The sequence below is a fragment of the Delphinus delphis genome, chromosome 3 (genome assembly GCF_949987515.2).
Source record: "Delphinus delphis chromosome 3, mDelDel1.2, whole genome shotgun sequence".
Lineage (NCBI taxonomy): Eukaryota > Metazoa > Chordata > Mammalia > Artiodactyla > Delphinidae > Delphinus > Delphinus delphis.
In genome coordinates, this window is record NC_082685.1 from 106,906,792 (window position 1) to 106,927,841 (window position 21,050).

General features: G+C 39.2%; 1 protein-coding gene across 1 annotated transcript in view; it reads right to left on the reverse strand.

Moving 5' to 3' along the window:
* Window positions 1-21,050, reverse strand: part of VCAN (versican) — a 114,368-nt gene that overhangs the window by 29,612 nt on the left and 63,706 nt on the right. The window contains exons 8-10 of the mRNA XM_060009193.1: window positions 8,724-13,946; window positions 5,071-5,184; window positions 2,701-2,814 (exon numbers count right to left, since the gene is read on the reverse strand). Coding sequence (XP_059865176.1) covers window positions 2,701-2,814; window positions 5,071-5,184; window positions 8,724-13,946 — 5,451 coding nt within the window. The remainder of the gene's footprint in view (window positions 1-2,700; window positions 2,815-5,070; window positions 5,185-8,723; window positions 13,947-21,050) is intronic.

The following is a 21,050-nucleotide window of genomic DNA, read 5'->3' on the forward strand; positions in this document are numbered from 1 at the left end:
TTTTTCCAACTTACCTAAAAATAATGTGACATACATATCATCTATTAAAAGGCAACTCTTTTGGATTGATGTTTTCTTAAGTGTTATCCTACATTGGGAAATATTTCTTATACTTTAAAACTCACATAGCGCATAGGTTACATTACAAAGTCCCAGATTTAGTTTTGCCTGTGTGTTTCGGGGGAGGTGGGGAAGGGTACGACAACACTTGTTGGTGACCACAGAAGCTGAAACTGTCACTCTTAAACAATCTCACTAAAAATCTATTCTCTTTATGCTATATAGGTAATGTTTTCAACACTTCTGACATGTAGCCCTCAAGCCTAAAGAAACTGTCAACACTTCAGCACTTCTGGCTGGCAAGCTGTATCTTGACTTTGGGGGCAAACTGTACAGAACTGTCTTTCCAATGTTCTAAGACCTTCTTCTAGATATTAAGATCTGTTATCATTCCACCAAATGTGTCCCCTATTTCAGAGTTATTGGGAGTTGTGAAGTTTCTAAAGCAGAGAACAGAATAGGTCAGCTGAAGAAACAACACAGTCATCACCGAAATTTGGATAGAAAACTGTTTAGACAACAATACTGCTGTTAATGAAGAAAACATTTGTTCTTAGGCAACCTGGAAAGAGGAAAAAAAAATCAGTGTCCTGGCAATAAATCACAGGAGCACAGCTGCATCTGGTAAACAGACTGGGATAGCTGTTTCTCAGCAAATAATGTGGATGAAAGTTAAACTTGCTTTAAGATAAAATAGAATATACCTGACAGTTAGGTGGTACCAGAAATGGAGAAAAAAATTAAAATTTTCCCTTTAATATTCTTTTAAAGAGAAGAAAAAGGTAATTGGTCCCAAACTCCCTTCCAAGGATGTTGCTGCTGAATCTATCAGATTCACATCTAAATAAAATGCTTATATTTAAAAGTTACTTTAGAAGAATGAAGATACTGAGAAAAAACTGGGCTTTCCAAGGCTACTTAGGTTCATTTTGCCCACTGTCTAATTTACTAGCTGTGTGACTTTGAACACATCACTTTTCCTTCCTGAGCCTCAATTTCTGGCCCACTTAACCCACGGAAATACTGCTGTTAACCAAAGGAAATGGTGTACCCTGGAGGCATATGGTAAATTATAAAGTATCCAACAAATACTATCTCTTTTTATTCCCTGCCAAGAATTATGCTGGGTTAGGAAGATCAGAGACATTGTTTTATTCAGAGCTCTATCGCCAGTGCCCAGAACAGTGCCTGGCAGAGAGTAGGTTCTCAATAAACACTTGTTGAACAAATGATTTTTTGAATCACTCCTTATACTTGGAACTAAGCGAAGCCAGAATCGTTTTTATCAATAAGATATATGAATGTCTCAAGTATCTCACCCTTTTGTTTTCTTCAACAAATAGCATCTTTCTCACTGTTTTTCTTAAAGAAGAGGATCTTGTCTGGTCAATTATCATATTTACCTTTTAAAATTCTGAAACAGACCCATCCTATGCAATAAAGAAAAAGAAAAAAAAACAACCCTAAAAAACCCAAGCATCGCCCATCCCCTTCCACTGGCAATTCAATGCATGCTCCTTTTACTTTTGCTTTAATTGTGGTGCCATCCAGATTAATGCTGCAAAGCTGAATGTGAGGCCAGACCCAACGTGCCTGAGTTATTAGACACTCATTTTCGTTTTGTCTGGTGGAATGGAAGTTTGGCATTAAGCACTTTTGTCAGAGCCAAACCACCGTATGACTTTAAGTAGAGGAAATCGATGGTCCAAAACTGAGTGTGCTGAGTATGCAATCTGTTTCTGATTGATGGGCTCAGAAATGTTACCATTAACCACCCAAGGGCTTCCCTGGTGGCGCAGTGGTTGAGAGTCCGCCTGCCGATGCAGGGGACACGGGTTCGTGCCCGGGTCCGGGAAGATCCCACATGCCGCGGAGCGGCTGGGCCTGTGAGCCATGGCCGCTGCGCCTGCGTGTCCAGAGCCTGTGCTCCACAACGGGAGAGGCCGCAACAGTGAGAGGCCTGCGTACCGCAAAAAAAAAAAAAAAAAAAACCACCCAAAATACATCTCATGTTGGCCATAAAATGCAAATTACAGGGATCACACGATTCAAGCCATCATGAATTTAAGCCTTTCTTTCGTTCAGAAAAAGTAGATGTTTCTTCAGTAGGAAAGAAACCTGGTTCACAATATCTTTTCTGTATTATTTGCCAAGCCAAGACGAACGTATTCACACAACTGTATTAACTCATTCTCCAGAGATGATTGACTATGAACAATAAGCCCATTGAGTCTCATGTGCTTAGGGGGAGAAAATAAAGGCAACTAACATTGAATTCAATACTCCTTGGTACAAGCCACATACATGGATTAAAATCAATGCCTAATTTGTCCCTAGGAGGAATACATACAACAACATTCCTTTAGGTGGACAGATGTCCTTAAATTCAGCTCAGTGTGCCTGTCTGCAATTCCATTCTATCAGTAAAGCAACAATGATCAAATCAACACTGTTGTTCAGATGTTGTGAGCTACGAACACATCAGGAAACCTAATGTATTTAGGCAACCTATGAGTTTCCTCTGCAAAAAAGAATTTGCAACATGGCCAAAATTGCTCAAAAAAAAAAAAAAAGGGCTGTCTAGAATTAACAGTTGAAGTATCAACCTGTTCATCATACAAATGTTGCAAGAGCTCTTACCTTGCTCGCAAAGTGCACCAACGTAGCTTGGAAGGCAGAGACACCTGAAGGTATTAAACCCATCAACACACGTCGCTCCATTGCGACAAGGATTAGAGTGACATTCATCAAAATCTGAAACAAAATCATAAAAGGCCACAAAAGTACTTTCAAAACAGGTCAAAGGATCTTATTTAGTATAAGATTGCCAGGTGAAATACAGGATAGCCAGTTAAATTTTAATTTATGATTAAAAAAAAGGAGAAACTTTAGTATGTCACATGCTTTATTTAGGGCATACTTATACTAAAAAAAATCTTTTTTATCCAAAATTCAAATTTAACTGATCTTCTAATATTTTTATTTGCTACATCTGGCAACCCGAAGAAAATTTCAAATATATTCAGAGTAGGGTCATTATCTCCATTGCTTTTAGATGAGTCACATGAGTCCTAAAACCAATAAAGAATCCCCCTAGCCTTCCCACTCCCTATCCCAGCTCACACTCTGATAACCTCACATGTGGAACACTGAAAATGCTTAACTGAGCATAACCTCTGGGCTCTTCCCTCTCCAATATATCCTTCACTCTGCTGCTTGTCATCTTCTTTAGACACAATCAAGATAATTTTACTCATTGGCTTCTAAACATTCCAAGGGCCCCAATTATCCAGGGCAGTGGTCCTCAAAGTGTGGCCCCTGGACCAGCAGTATCAGCATCACCTGAGATTAGAAATGCATGTCCCCAGGCCCACCCCAGACCTACTGAATCTGACACTGTGGAGGATGGGAACAACACACTGTAGTTTACCAAGCCCTATAAGGGATTCTCACGCATGCTAAAGTCTCAGAATCACTTGACTAGAGTATGAAGTAAACCTCTTCAGTACATTGGATCCAGGACCTTCCTAGACCTATCTAGATCCAACCTGCTTTCCAATACTCTTTCCCAATGTTTCTCTCTCACAAACCCCTAAGTAGGCATCCTGAATACTTGTAGGCCCTCGGATGCATTCTGCAGTTTGTGGTCTCTGTGCGTTTGTTTGCTGTGTTGAGTCCCCCTCTCCCACTTATCAAAATCTTCCCCAACTTCAATCTGTATCAAATGCAACCTTTCTAACATAGACCTCTATGATCTCTTGTGATGAAATGAATGCCTTTATTCCATAGCATTTTGTAATTCCACTAAAAATTTAATTAATCTTTATATTAAGTATTAAAAATGAATATACAAAGTAAATTAAATTTCTAAGAGGTATATACTGTATTCTTTCCTAAAGAAATGACCTTAGGAAAAATATTATATAATAATGCTGGCAAATGCTTTTATAGTGTTCGCTAAGTGCCCACACACTGATCTAACAGCTTCACATATAATAACTCATTAAATTATTTTTAACTGATTGTAATGTGAAAAAGAATGGGGGCAACAGAAATGTTTTTATACATATATATGTAAATTTGATATTTAAAATATAATTACTTCTTAAATGTTATCTATTGCGATCTCTATATCCTCACTGATTAGTACACAAATTGAGCTTACTAGCTCTGTTGACTTTTTTTTTTTTAAAGTTAAGTATTCTTTTAACATGAATGCTGGGGGTTTTATCTCAATACTGCTGTGTAATCTAAAGTGTAATCCATGGGCCTTCCTTATTTGATCATTATGAGTAAACCATTATGGTGCTGCCAGAAGGAGCACCTAGTCGGTAGATCCCGTCATTTCTTTTCTAGAGTCAACATCTATATTCAGCCAAATCAAAACTGGGGTCCTTTTTAAAAAAATTTTTTAAGGAAAAGGAAACCTAAATAAGAATGGGAGTAAAAGGAGCTGATTTAGTAAAGAGACAGTGATATTCTTTGGAACCCAAAAGAGAGGAGGAAGACAACAATGTCACAAGGTCTTGAGGAAGAGGCGGGTGAGGCTGGTCTCTGGGGACAGCCAGAGAAGAAGCTTTCCTTTTCCACATGAGAGCAACAAGTTATCTCAAAACAGAAAAACTCCCTATTTTTTAAATAGAGCTTTCTTACAAAATTTGTATTTAAATTGATAATTTATTGATATGCAGATGTGGGGACAGATCAACATATTTGTCAATACTTAACACTACTTTACATTTGTAAAGTCTATGTGTGAAAAACACACAAAGACACAGCTGACCCCAGTAAGCTTCACTGAGTCTTGGGTATATCAACAAAATTCAGTAAATATCTATCCCTCTTTCCCACACCCTACTTAACTTACTCTAAGATTTTAATTTCACTTAACATGTAATTCATCTACACATAGGTTTCTCCGAAATCCTCTGATTGATTCAAGCAACATAAATTCTCCCCCAGTACATCTTCTGGAAAAGCGCTACAGTCTTTCACGCGAGAACATCTTACCAAGTTCACACTGGTCTCCACTGTATCCTGGCACACAGGTGCACACATAGGAATTTTCAGTAGGATAACAGGTGCCCCCATTAAGGCACGGGTTCGTTTTGCAACGATCAGGTCCTACCATGTTCAGGAAAGAAAGAAAAGCAATTAGGCTCATCTCTAAGTTTCAACATATTTTAGCATAAAATGCCACTTCTCGCTACCGTAACATAAGCTTTACCATAGCAATTTAGAGATACTACACATTCAAAATTAACATTAACTTTTCTCTCTGGAGTGTTTCTTGGCATTATAACTAATTATTACAAATTGCATCTATTCATTTCTGGGATTCAACCATCATTATTTTAAACAATATTTTGTATGGTATCTGGCAACTAATACATTCTACTGCAGATTTAGTTGGCATGATAATGGCAATTGATTTTAGTCAAAATGATTACACGTATGTGCACAGTGAATGGAAAATGTATTCTTTTAAACGAGGTTAGTTCATGTGAAATGGCTGGATACACAGAACATGCATTCTTTTTAGCATTGGCTTGTTACCATCATTTGAATTATTATTGCCTTTTACCACTTAATGCTCAGAAACTTTTTCTTCGAAAGTGTGCACTGAAGTCTCTTCTGCTACATTAATATGCTTTTTCCAAAAACACGTTCCAAATGTACTCCTTTAAACTATACTTGAAGAAAAGCAACACATGGATTAAACTCTACTGTATAAAAACAAACCCAAATACAAAAACCTGACCTTAAATGAAACCCCAAATTTTTATTACAATTTTCTTATTAAAACACAAAATTGACACTCCTAGCGGATCAATATAAAGGCCAGAGATACAAATTTATGAGGTGAAAACGGTTTAATACGTATTTTCTAAATGCAAGTACTTTTACACTATATATTATTCTGTAATATATTATTATTATTCTGTAATATATATTATTACATATGTTATTGTGTAATATATATATTATTCTGTAATATTGCACGGATAACTTTATTTACATTAATAGCTTATATATATTATTTGAATACTTTTCCATAATTGCTTGTTTCAGATGTTTAAGAATCCAAACAAGAGTTAAATGTTTTACAAAAGAATTGAAATAAATAGGTCATATATGGAATAAAAACCATATTGTCAAAAATTGAAGTCCTGAAAGTCTGAAATAATGTACACAAAGAAAAGATGTCTACTTATGAAACATGAATATTTGGATAAATAGGTACTGCTATAGAAGATAACTGAGCCTTTCCCACCCAGGAAAGTCAAACTCACACTTTCTGAGTGTTAAGAAAATTCTGGACTACTAGAAAGACTTGATAGATACACATTCGCATGTGTGGGTTCAACATGATAATTAGGTTAATTCAGATGGTTGCAACTATTTCTTCAAAAGCGACCCCAATTTTGCTAAGACTCTCCTATAGTTCTAAAGATATTTAAAATCGCCCTAGCCATTTTAGCCTTCTGCTTTTGAAAGCACACTGCCTAGATGACAAGGCTATGGTCAACAGCATATCTACATGCCGCTCTTAGTGCAAAATCCAAATGACATTTAAGTGAAAGGGCTTGGTAAAGTGCTATGTACCACACAAATGTGAGGTACAGCATTATTCCCACCAGACATGAGACACCATGCGAGAGTATGGGATAAGGACTTGACAAGGAAGGGGGCTGTGAAGTTAAAGTAGTTTAGATTAGAATAGTTTTGTTTTTGTGCATTTTATTCTCCCCTAAACACTCTGTAGTCATCTCTGAAAGCTGAAACTGCAACAGATAGACCAGGCAATCCAACAGGAGCTACTGTTTACTGAATTAGCCTAAAGTGACAGTGTGTTTTGCAATGAAGACGCAAGCTCCGATTCTAGGTAAACATTGTGGACTGGATAACTGGTATACATTTCTCATTCATTTGTCAAATCTAACTCTCTCTATATATATAGTTATTACCAGTGATTTCTATATCATATTTTATCTAACCTGAAGTATATTTCAACTAAATTACAAAAGAATAAATATTGGCCAGATTACTAGGTTATCATTTACAGATTAAATAAAGAGTGACAACAAAAAAATCCATCAGCCACCTTTGATCAATTTTATTCACGAAATACTTCAAGTCATTTATGAAAGTTACACTTTATGACTATTTCACTCTAACTGAAGCACAACAAACTGAAGCATTAGTAGCACAAAAGATAAGTTTGAAACGATCAGAAGAATAATTCTAAGTACAGCCATGCTGTAAAACATATTCATTAAAATATTTTCATATATTTGATATCATATAAATATGATATCAAAATATCATATTTTTTGGGCTTCCCTGGTGGCGCAGTGGTTGAGAGTCTGCCTGCCGATGCAGGGGATGCGGGTTCGTGCCCCGGTCCGGGAGGATCCCACATGCCGCAGAGCAGCTAGGCCCGTGAGCCATGGCCGCTGAGCCTGTGCGTCCGGAGCCTGTGCTCCGCAACGGGAGACGCCACAACAGTGAGAGGCCCACGTACCGCAAAAAAAAAAAAAAAAAAATCATATTTTCAACCAACACAGTCCTAGAAGTACTGATTTTTTTTTTTTCTAGGTAGCAACTAGGTGGTGATAGCTACTTGTGGATTCCACTGACATTGTTATTTCCATTGTTCTTGGAAAACACCATTAAAGTGAACTTTTCAACATTATCAAGCTAGATTAAAAGGAAAATAAATTCTACACAGTAAACATTCCAAGATTTCTGACTTACATATCATTAAATATCAATTATTCATTTTTATACCACCAAAGACCAGTAGAAAAAACCACCTACTTTGGAGTGGGGCTGATTTGGGTTCAAATCCCACTTTTGCCATGACGTGTGTGGCTACAACCCCGGGCAAATTACAGAACTTCTCTGAACCTCCACGTCCTACCCTTTTAAATGGGGATAATAACGTGTGCATTGTAGCCTTTTTGTGAAGCTTAAATGATATAGTCTATATGAACCAGCATCAAATTCGTGCTTCCTGTCCATTCAGTAAAAAAAACAGAAATTTCTCTCAACAGGCAGAGCTTGAATATATGCTGGATGAATACTCCCTATGGCTAGGCACTGTGTTAGAAGCATTATCTAGACAATCTGGAGCACGGGAATTACACAGAAGTATGAACTGATAACCAATATTGAATGAACTATGTGAAGTGTTTATTAAAGTTATTTACTAGTCTCATTTTTAAAGACCTGACAGATTTTGATATTGCCATAATTGCACCCATTCATGAGAGATTTTTAAAAAATAAGATGCTTTTCCTGTTTTTAAAACTAAGATGTATAACTACGGGATATAAGACAAAGCAATACTTTAGTTGTGGGTAAAACCAAATTGAATTTTTATACCATTAACAATTTCAATTTTTCCATGTTGCAATTGTATGTTGTTTCTTACACCCAGAAAAATACAAAGCATATCTTTAAAGCCCCCAAATAGTCTATACTTACTTTCTTTGCATCTCATTATGGAATCAATACTATGGCCTGTCCTGCTGTTACATGAACAATACAAAAACCTTCACTGATTTTAACATCACAACAAAAATTATATACACATCTCTGTTAGGACCAAGGGACTGTTTCCAAGCTGGGAAACAGATTTATCAGTGTTGTGCCCTTACCTGGTAAATAGATTGCTGTGCCTTCCACTGACTCTTCATTAATGCCAATCAGGAAACTGGTTTCATTAGAAGTTTCCAGAAGGGAAAATGATGGTGTTGCAAGCTCAGTATTTAACTCTGCGGTGCTTAGTGTCGCCTGATTATTAGAATCAAGAATCCTCGCCGATACTTGCTGTTCTGGTGCTGCTACTGTGGAATCCTCCCCTCTGATCAAAGCTGCTTGTGTTTCAGGGTTTATTTCCAGAGGAGAAGGGACGGTGGGCCTCTCAGAAGTCTGTGGGCTGGCCTGAGGCACCACACCTGCCTCGACCCCATAAATCACAGAAGCAGAAGTAGAATGTGGCCACAGTGTAGCACCTTCTAACACCATTTCACTTGCAGCTGTGACAACAGTCCCAGCCTCAGGTGTTTCAATACTGGGAAATACCTTGACTGTGTCTCCAGAAAGTTGAACACTGGTTTTGTTTTGAGAGTCTTGGGAAATCTCAGTTTCTTCTTGAGCAATGAATTCTGTGGCAGAAGCCTCCATTTGTTCTAATAATTTAGGTTTACTTTCATCTTCTGAAGGCTCTGTGTCAGGAGATATGGATGGAGGCTCAGTTATGTGAAAGTCCTCTTCACTTGCGGGTTTGAAAGTCACTTCGATATTTGCAAGTTTTCCTGGGGGTACTGGGGATGTGCTGGCGTCTGTACTTGGCAGAGCTCTTGGCCGGGGGTCCTCTGTGTGCTCAGAGGCTCCTCTGCCTAAGTGGACACTGAGTGGAGGAGATGATGGTGTCCGAGAGAACAGCTTTGCAACAGCTAAAACTGCTGATGTATCTGTGGATGCTGGGGGATTGGATCCTTCCATCACATCAGGTGCCTGTGTTAAACTCTGAGCCGTAAGGTAGGCAGTACCAATACTTACGTAGCGGGTAGGATCTATCAGTGCCTCCTCAGCCCCGGAAGAGAATTCTGGTTGAAGAGAGGGACCCACGTGTTTCTTTTCTTCATCCTCATTCTGTGTCCTTTCCAAATGGCTCAATGTTGATATTATTTCACTTTGGTCCGCAATAGCTTGACCGTCAGACAAAGTGCTTGATTCAAAGATGTCATCCAGGGTTTTTGCTTCAATGTTTGGTTCTTCAATCTCTGGATTAACTGTGGCAGACTTACTAGGAATGGGCAGGGATGTTGCTGTGGGAAGCAAAACATCTAATTCTGTTTCTGGGCTAGGGATGGGTATCCCAGGTGTGAAGATAAAGCCCATGTGATCTAACTGACTTCTGTTTTCAGGAGGCATCGATTCGTTATGTGTTGCCTGAGTGTAATTAGCCAGAAGAGTATCACCAGAGGCCTCAAAGTTTTCCTCAGTTGAAGAGAGGTTAACAGCTGCCTCAGACTTCTCTAGAACTTGAGTGCTGTCTTCATTACTGCCAGGTGGCCCTGAGGGTACCTCTGCATCTAAGTCCGTTTGCATTCCAAGGATGTCTTCATATATAGGTTTAGTGTGATCAATATCTATGATAGTATTTTTATCTGATGTCAGCTCAGGTAGAATTTCAAGGATGGTACTCTCTGTAATTGTCAATATTAAATCCTTGTCCTCTTTGTCCAGATCTATAATAATATTTTCAGTGGCTTTTCTTCTGTCAGGTTTTAATGTGGAATCCTCAAATCCCCCAAAATGGTCTTGGAAACTGTCTGCAGCACCTTCTGTGGACATTTCATAGGACATTGTACTTGACAGTGTGCTAGTTGGACCAGGGGAGCTTTCATTCTGCTCTGAATGAAGAGGCAGCACCATTGAAGCTGTTGGGAATCCATCAACAGTAACAGCTTCAGCACTTGGAACCTCAGAATGTTTTTCCAGGGATCTATCAGAAACAAATGTGGTGCTGCCTTGCCTAGTTGCCTGAGTAGTTCCAGAAGTGTGGACTAAATCAACCACATCCAATTCCCCAGATCCTTCTCCAGAATGTTCATCAAACCAGTCAGATGGTTTTGGTGTTGATGTAACAAATCCTTTTGCCATTTCAGGACCATAAGTTCTAGCCAGAAAATCAGTGGAAGAGGTTGCTGTTTCTTTAGTTTCTGCTGTTGAAGTATTCTCGTTAGAGACTTGATCAGTCGTAGGCTGTGGTCTCCTAGTCTGGATTTCTTCTGCCCGACTATGTGTCTGATTTTGAGGATGTTCCATGTCTGCAGAGAAAGTGAGAGTTGCTGTGAAGGGTCCTTCTGTTGTGGTGTCACTTAAAATTTCTAGAAAGGTTGTGCTGGATGCTGTCTCATTGGCTTCGAACATGCTCTCTATTTTGGAAATGAGTGGTCTGATTTCATTTGCCACATTTCCCATTCCCTCATAGTCTCCAGTTGTGTCATTTAAGATGCTGGTTTCTAAACTTTGCACTTGAGAAGTCTGGGGATGTAATGTGCTAATGACCTGTTCTATTTCAGTAAAATTCACTGATACTGTAGTAGGCAGAACTTCTTCTCCTGATCCCAGTCCAGAGAATAAAAGATCCGTATCTGACTCTTCAATTATTGGTCTCATAACTTTGGGAAAGGGTTTCATACTTTCTTTCTCTTTGATTGTTGAACCTGTAATTACACTTTCAGCTGGTATTGATTCAGTCACTGAGGCAGTAGCTAAGAAAATATGGGATTTTTCAGTAACTTCAGGGAGAGTAGTATACGACTCTAAGCCCTCTGAATCCAGGTTTGGAGTAGACACGTCAACTGAGGAAACGCCTTCCCCCTCCATTTTCTTATTGTTACTGTAAGTTTTCTTTGTTGTTAGTGTAGAATAATCTGTGGTTCGGAGTCCAGTTTCAGGAAATGTTTGTGAATCGAAAGTTGTTTGTTCTGGTGCAACAGAACTTTGAGGGGGTTCAGAGGACTTTTGTTCTTGAATCTTTTCCTCTGACACTATTTCACTTTCAATTCCTTGCCTGACAGGGTTGACTTCTTTCCTGGGCCATAATTTGTCTGGCTCCACAGTTGGAGGAAAGTCCATTGAAACTGTCCCATTGACCTTCACTTCCTCCTCTTCCTTTGAAGCTTTAGTACTTTCAGCTTCTTCTGTTGGCAGGATGGTGGATCTTTTATCAGTTTCACTGATATCACCTTCTTCACCCAATCTTTGGTCAATAAATGGGGAATCGGTCCCAGAGACTTTTCCCACAGCCCTGGGAAACACTTGGTCAACAGAGCTGCTTACTGAGACCAATTGCTCACCTGAGCCCTCAGCTGAGGCTGTGAACTCTTCCCAAGGGAAGGCTGAAGTGCTGACCAAGGTGCTACTAGGCTCTTCTGAGTCAGCTGTGTGATTACTGTGGTCTGAGGTAGGTATTACAGATGGTGACATCTGGGTATCCTTAAATGCTGCATCCCCAGAGCCTTCCGTCATTAGCGTTTCTTCTTTTGTTATGGGATGAGATACTGTCGAGTATTCTTTGAAGTCACCACTGAAATCTTCCTCCAAAGGAAAATCTGTAGAAAAGCCTTTTATTTCTGCCCCATGAGTTGGCTCTCCTGAGATCTCTGAAATCATGTTTCCCTTGGATGTTTGGCTTTTAATTTCAGCAACCTCTCTGTCCATTACAGTACTCAAAACTAGTCCAGTTGGCTCAAAAGGGAATACAATTTCCACATGTGGAGACAAAGTGCCAGCTGCTTCCTTTCTGGCTTGAATTTCAGGCTCTAAATTTAATGAAGAAACGGTGGTGGTTTCTGGGTCAGCAGCAGCTTCTCCAGAGCCCTGCTCCACAAAGACAGAGACGGGGCTACCTGGGACGGTGGGCGGCACTTCCCGAACCCCAGGTTGACTGCTAAGGCTGGGCTCAGCAGTCTGTGCCCCCAGATGGTCTAAAACGTTTGTTTCTGTAAAGACAAGAGTAGAATTTGCTGTTTCCGTTTCAGACTGTGTGGGTGTCATCCAGGACATAAAACTCTTCCTGGTACCAGATACTGAATCACTAGATGTAGTTTCATTTGAGTTTTCTAATTCAGAGGGTAAAGTTAATTGATCTGATCTCTGCGTGGGCTCATGTACCTCAGCTGTAGAAGCCGTACCTGTAGTTCCCTTCTCCTCATCTTTCCTTGTCTTTCCCTCAAGAGATGTACTGAAAGCCCACTCAGAAGTGTCTGTTTCCCTTGCAGATTTGGTAGGCACTACTGCAGAAGATTGTTCAGAAACCGAATATACGGTGGTTGCAGGAACATCCAAAAGGCTCTCTGTGATCATTATCTTGCTAGTGTCTAAAGTAACGAGAGAATCTGTAGTATTGTTCTGTGATAAATCGGTTACCATGGCAAACATTTTATCTTCTTCTGCTTCCCCAGAGCCTTCTGGAATCGGAATTGAAGGACTTCCTGAGAACTCTACAATTTGTCTAGGGGTTATTTCCACCCAGCTTTCTACTGTGGACAGCGGCTCATCAGGCCGTGGAGTCCCTGTTAAGGTAAATGATACATCCTCTGAAACATGCGCTGATACAGAACTTGCAACTATACTTGGAGTATATGTGGTAGAAGTACTTTTTTCGGCCTCTTCACCAATTGTTCCTTCTGTAGCCCTTGAAAAGACCATTTTTTGAGATTCTTGGTCAATGGCAGCATCTCCTGAAGACTCTTCAGGAAACAGAGGTACCGATTCAGTACGTTCATGTACCAGATTATCAAGGTCGGGACTTTTCTCTGTGATTGATTCTGGCCCCTCTGTGGCTTCTCCCTCACGGCCTGGGGCTGTGGGGAAAATATCAAGCTCACCACTTGAAAAATGCTCTGGTGTTTCAGGGTAAATCTCAGGTCTCCATGTAATTTCAAGGGATTCGGTTGTTTCTTTAGACTCATTAGGTTGCATGGCAGTAGGCATTCCAGTTTTCGTGATTACAAACTGATGACTATCACTTTCACTGCTGTCTGAAAAATTTTGAGAAGGTGCAACACTTTCGAACTGGCCACGCCTAGCTTCTGCCGCTTCTGGGTCCTTGGGCACAGTGGTAACTAGATGCTTTCCATTTATGTACTGCACAGATGGGGTGGTCGTGACGTCAGTAGCATTGGCACACTCCTCGTCTTCCCCTTCATCCTCTTCACTGTGGTATAGGTCAATTTCAATTAGCTCAGGTAAAATTTCAGCAATTAGATCATGCTCTGGATCTGTTTCTTCACTACAAGGCTCATCTTCTTTAGATTCTGAATCTATTGGATGACCAAATACCCTCAAATCACTCATTCGACCTGAAAAAAACAAAGAGTTTTCACAATACTTAAATAGAAGATTTGGCAGTGTACGACAGAAGAAATCGATAGCTAGGCTGGCTGATCACAGTCTCACACAAAAAGAAGGATTCAAATCTTTTCACATTAAGAGCAATCACCCTTCTATACATGGTTCTCAGTCTTCGAATTTGCTGTTTGATATTAGCAATGGGAAAAATAAATCTAATTTAAGATTGTAGCAACGGGTTATGAAAACTCTTCAACATGTTTAACACAGCAACGTCCTTAAAATGGAACAAGGAATCACATACACACATTGTAATCATGAAATATAGGAATTCATCTTTGTGTGACCTGAAAAAAAGTTAAAAGTTAAGACCACTTCACCAGATCATACAGAAAAAGTAACTGATTGCTGTCCTTAATGTAGGAGGACGATTAGACGCGCTCTATTCAATAAGGAAATGAGAAGCGATTCCTTCTGGCCTCTTGTCATAATTTGTCCTAGAAGACTGTTTTTAGAAAAGCAAAAGAGGGATTTCTTTATAGCCCTTTCACAGTGTGATGACAACCCCACCCCAGTGCAACAGTGAGACAAGACTTAGCTGCATAGGTTGCAGGCATATCCCATACACAAGGGCAGGAAGCCCTGGAGGGAGAGGGGGGTCTCCATGCAGGGATGGCTCACTGAAAGCACCAGGAAAGAAGAGCCCTCCACACCTTTACACCTTTATCCTTCATGAGAGGTGACCTGGATTCGGTCAGTTATCATTCTTTTTATTAACCTTTTCTCCAAAGGAAGTTCAGAAGTCACAGCTAATCATTAGAACTAGCATACTTTAAATAACACTTATCCTCAGAACGTTTCCTAGATTGTAGATTGCCACAGGGTACCAACCACTAAGCCCAATTGCCTTTTCTGTCTCCAGATATCCACCAGCAAAGCTCCTTGTCCAAACGCCAGGAGGGAGGCCATGCTGCACCCTCACTTTCATCACGGAGGAATTCAGTCATCCTAAGAGAGGGTCCTGTCACTGAAGCTGTCCTAGTCTCAGTGTCACGGCAGTGCAAAAAGGTACCTGTGGGTGTGCTAACCCAGGAAGAAGACAAAGAGAAGCACGGGGGATGGCCCCAGGAACACTGTCACAGAGTTAACTTTCAGCCTAGCCCTGATCCATGCCACACACACTTAGGCTGAACCTGAGAACTTAGAGGGGGAATAATTACGACGGAGTCACCCCTGCCCCCCATCGGTAGGGAGATGGCTCCTGTTGTAAGAAGCTGCTCCCGGGATGCCCCTGGCGAGACAGCAGTCAAGACACAGCGCTCCCAAGGCAGGGGCCTGGGTTCCATCCCTGGTCAGGGAACTAGAGCCCACATGCCACAACGAAAGTTGGGGCATGCCGCCACAACAAAGGCTGGGCGCAGACAAATAAATAAATAAATAAGCCGCACCCTTCCACGCGTGAAAGGATCAGTATCTAGCATTTACCGATGTCAAAAAAGAAAAATACTCTATTGAGAAGGTAGCAATATTGTTTATATTCTTTATGTCAACATAAATATATAAGAAGTATGTGAACTATCAATAAAAACTTTACGGGGCTTCCCTGGTGGTGCAGTGGTTAAGAATCCGCCTGCCAATTCAGGGGACACAGGTTCAATCCCTGGTCCGGGAAGACCCTACATGCCACGGAGCAACTAAGCCCGGGCACCACAGCTACTGATCCTGAGATCTAGAGCCCGTGTGCCACAACTACTGAGCCCACTTGCCTAGAACCCATGCTCCACAACAAGAGAAGCCACTGCAATAAGAAGCCCGAGCACTACAAGGAAGAGTAGCCCCCGCTCGCCACAACTAGAGAAAGCCCGCGCACAGCAACGAAGACGCAACACAGCCAAAAAACAAGGTAACTAAAAAAAAAAAAAAAAAAAAAAAAAAAAAACAGAAACTTTACGGAGCTCCTTCTCTTTTTAACCATGGTTTGCTAAAAGGAAACCCCAAAGACCACAAGACTTTTATGTAACTGGAAAATACACCATATTTACATTTATCCCTTTCACTCTAATAAAAACAAAAAAGAAAACTCTTTTTTTTTTCTGTATCCCATTTTCACTGTGTTGTCTCCATAAAACACTATTTGTGTTGGAGTGGGATACTCTTCCCTATATATCTATATCTATATCTATATATATATATCCATCCTATTTAACTTTTACACACTACAAATCATTCTTTATATCTCTACCCCATACTTTCAGCCTTTCAACTATGTAAAAAAAGGAGTATAGGTATTCAAATGAATGAAAAATATTTCTACCATAAAGAGAAATGAAGTCAATACATAACTCCAGTATATTATAAAAATATAAAATGAATACAGATGATTTCTGCCACTGATGTTACAACTACTCCTAACTGCCAAACTTAAGGAAATGGCTAAATGCCTCACCTTTTTTTTCCCAAAAAGAGTAAGCTCGTTCAATATTAGATCACTGAAGTTGTTACTGTAATCTTATATTGCCTCATGGTGTATATATTTTAAAAGAAAACATCTTCAGATGATAAACACCTTTTAATATGGCTTGTGTTGAAGGCTACCTTTCACTAAGAAAAAAGAATGTGAGAGACTATATATGCATGTGCATATATAGGTATATGAGAGAATACATCTTTAAATGCTTTCTGTACAAATGAATCTCTTGAAATATCACATTGAGAGTCTTAGCTAATCACCAAATCGAGTAGTCTCTCATTGTTAATACTACTTGAACATAGTAGAATTAAGCCACACTCAGTTAAACTATTCTGTTCAACTCTGTAGGGTTTAACAGGAACTCAAAAATATGCTTATCTTAAATTGCTTATAGTGTCGTTTTACATACAACCCTTTTCATTAGGTTTCACTAGGTGTAAATGAGAATTCACTATTAAGAATTATCACAGGGCTTCCCTGGTGGCGCAGTGGTTGAGAGTCTGCCTGCCGATGCAGGGGACGCGGGTATGGCCCTGGTCTGGGAGGATCCCACATGCCACGGAGCAAATGGGCCGATGAGCCACAACTACTGAGCCTGCGCGTCTGGAGCCTGTGCTCCACAACAAGAGAGGCTGCGATAGTGAGAGGCCCGCGCACCACGATGAAGAGTGGCCCCCGCTTGCCGCAACTAGAGAAAGCCCTCGCACAGAAACGAAGACCCAACACAGACAAAAATAAATAAATAAATAAATATTTTTTTAAAAAAAAGAATTATCACACATACAGTTGCTAAATTCCCACAGCATCTTATATTTAAATACAGAAAGACTTTCAATAAGAAGCATGGGTCTGTGTCAAAAATATAAAAAATCCCCACCACATTTTGTGCCTTTTTACAAATAGTGGAGATTAAACTAACCATTCAGCCAAGCTTCTCCAGCCAAACACAAGGATTAATAAGGAAATAACTGCTTGGTGTTCTTTAGTTATAAACTCGTAGGCTAGGAATAGGGTAAAAATACTCAATGTTATTATAGATTTATATGGATTTCTAAATAAATTCCTTACTTTTTTAGAAAACAAAACTGACATAAACATATCCCATGATCTTCTTAGTGAATAATTATAGATAGAGGTTTCATTAAGTATCATGTTGGTAGCTCTAAAAATAAGTGGGGTGGAATAAAGCAGAAAGAGAAAAGACACAGAGGCATGTCAGTCATGTCAGTGTGTCAAATGTCAGCATGTCAAAGGAACTGACACCCTGACGCTCACTTACATGTTTTACAAAGGAATGAATAATTTAAAATAAAATGTTTTTCTAGCAAAGAAAACAAAGAAGTCATTGTAAATCAACAATTTATATAGTAATTTCATTGACTATCAACTCTTATTGTCTACTTAATTCAATTAATTAATGTCTCTGACATTCACTATATATTCTCTAGTTTTAGTTCAATGAACAAAGGATAATATTCTTTTAGTCCATTTTCCACTTGGGTAAGGAACTCTGACATTTCTTATTGCTCGTAAATCTATGAGGACTTCTTAGTATTTTAGACCATTGTATTAGAAAATTTCACCAAAAGACTCAAATGTTAGATGGAATACATTTTCTAACCTAAATAAATATCACAATATTTCAATCACAGCCATACAAACACAGCAGAGAGTGGTCTTTGCATATACTTCACAACACAGATCGGCATCATACTGGTTTTTGCACGCAAAATTAAACGTATCACCACAAACATGCATGGCACCCAAACATGTTATCTCCGCAGGACCAACTGATTGCACAAAATTTACTGAGTACCTATTATCTATGAGACTATATGGCAGACACATGTTTACCAACTTTACAGAGACCTAAGACCTCCAAGGGTATCTTCTAAATCTCACTCTTTTCTCTCTGAAACAAATACTCTTGCCAATAGGTTAGAGAAATGACCTTACTATAACTCTTTTCTCCCTATTTTTTTTTTAAAAAGGACACTTTTTCAGTGTACATATTGAGAATGTACCAATCATTAAATTTAATTAGGATTCCTTTTTCCACTTGCCTTACAAGCATCTGATCTGACTTGCCTCAGAATGGTAGAAAACACAGAAATACTTTAAGCTGTTTCATCTTATGCTTCTCATGGTACCTTGAAGCTGGCACTGACCAAAGAACTATCAGCACATCGTAATAAACAGTGATTTTAAAAGTGCTCATTGGATATGTACTGTAAAAATATTTCACTAAATGAGAATTCTTAAATAAAACGAAGATATGAAATGTGAGTTGGAATTAGTTTCCTTTTTCTGAAGGAAGATTCCCAAGGAATCTTCTCACAGTTAAGTTACTAGTATTTATTATTAAAATAAGTTGTGTTCCAAATGGTTTCTTCCGTTTTCTTAGTATTGGTTTGAGGGTGACGAAAATATTCATTGCCCAGGGCTTTGAAGATCATTTTTTCTGCCAACAGATTCTCTACAGATAAATCTACATTTCATTCTCAGCGTGGCTAGTTTGTTTCCATATTTTTTAAATTTCATTTAACCTACCTAGTATAGATAGGTGAATTCTTTCCTACCACTGCCACCTACATCTCACCCATATTCCTATTTGTTTATTTAGTTTCTGAAATTACTTCTTCATCCCCCTTTCTTGTCACCACCATCACCCACCACGCATGCTATGAGAGAGTTGCAAGAGCTATAATTATTGCAAACCAGAAAAGTTGCTTTGTAGGGTGTGGCAGGGGGACACCTGTGCTATTGTGAAAGCAGGTATTTCATTACAAAGTTGTGATCTGCTCTACTTTGTACCAACAGTGCAACCTCAGGGAGTAATTAATAGTCCCAGCTCTTAGATGAACAAGTCCTTAAAAAAGATGGCTCTATTTTAGAATTTTATTCTAAGGGTGATATAACTTTTATTTGGATTGCAAGAGTCAAACCGCAAAACTCCACAAGGTGTATGTATAATCTTTTCTATGTTTACATGAATGTATTTTAACAGCTTGACTTGAATATACCGGTACCACGGTTAATAGATTTTTTTAAATGGCATTTCACACAAAGCTTTACTGCTAGCAGACCTCAAATTATTCACCAAGTATTTTTAAGTACTTCATGGCAGAGTTTTGTAGACATAGCACAAGTCTTCCAGTCTTACTGTTAGCAGACACAAAACATAGTTGCTAAGATGCAGAGGCAGCTGGCTAAAGTTCATGTTCTCTATAGGGAATTTTACAATTTAAGAGCTTTTAATTAAATGTAATTATAAACAAATCTACTCAGCAGAGAGATATTAGGATCACATTTCTTTATTAAAATAGTTTTCATCTTAATGTGCATCAAAAAATATTTTGGTTCTTTATTAAAAAGATACAATAGACAGCCATACTGAAGTATTTAAGAAACACTTATAGAACTAAAATAGAGAAAACTGGAAGTTCTCTAAGATGTTTAAGCTTTCTGACACATACCTATGAATCTAATAACCAGACATAAGCAAATGCTTCAATTTCATTCACCTTTTGATATGTTCTTAATTAAAATAAAATGCTAACTGGCACCTTATAAAGCAAAGAAAACCACCTAATGTGCATTTCAACTAGATTGTCTCAGACATCCTAAATTCCCCATCATTTTCAAAATTTGAGGCACTAAAAATGGTGCCAACTCAGGATGTTGAAAAAAGAATTGACATTAGTGATCAAGATATAAACATCCTCCCCAAATCTTGTCAGTTGTTTTTGCGTACTTAATTACATTAATAATTGAAAAATCACGTGATATTTATATCAATACCCAATTCCTCTAGAAGTGAGAGATTACGCTAGAGGCTGGGAGATCAAGATTGGATTCTGTCGGGCTTCCCTGGTGGCGCAGTGGTTGAGAATCCGCCTGCCGATGCAGGGGACATAGGTTCGTGCCCCGGTACGGGAAGATCCCACATGCCACAGAGCGGCTGGGCCCGTGAGCCATGGCCTCTGAGCCTGCGCGTCCGGAGCCTGTGCTCCGCAGCGGGGGAGGCCACAACAGTGAGAGGCCCACGTACCGCAAAAAAAAAAAAAAAAAAAAGATTGGATGCCGTGACCTGCATCTCCCTATTAGCTCTGCTAGCTGAGGTTCATTTGGTGCACCACCCAAGCATGCTATCTTACACTGACAGCTCCCTCTTGCTGAGCGAGGAGCTCCATATTTTTCAATTCATGAATTTTACACCCAGAAAGGGTAATAAACAATATAAGTGTTTCTGATGGCCTCACTTTTGAGGCAGACATGATATGGGGATGATAAATGGGAATCAACTCTTTTCCCAAATTCAGATAATCCTCTAATAATGCTGTTGTTTCAAGTGGAAAGAATGTGTTTAGATACAGTCATCTGGTCTAAGTGCGCTTAAGGAGTTATCACTGAGTGTGGGCTTTTCTTGCTTATAGAAGAGGCCCAAGGGACTTCCTAACTTCCAATTTTTAAAGAGTAAGGGTTTTCCTGGAGAGCTTAATCAAGTAATTTTGAGCCCTTCAAGCATTTTTGAACAATAAGATAAAGAGCTATATGAAAGAAAATCCAGGTTATTTTGGTTTCTAAGTGTTTCTTTGAAAGCAGAACAAATAAACAAAAACCAACCATACCGCAGTACTTTTCT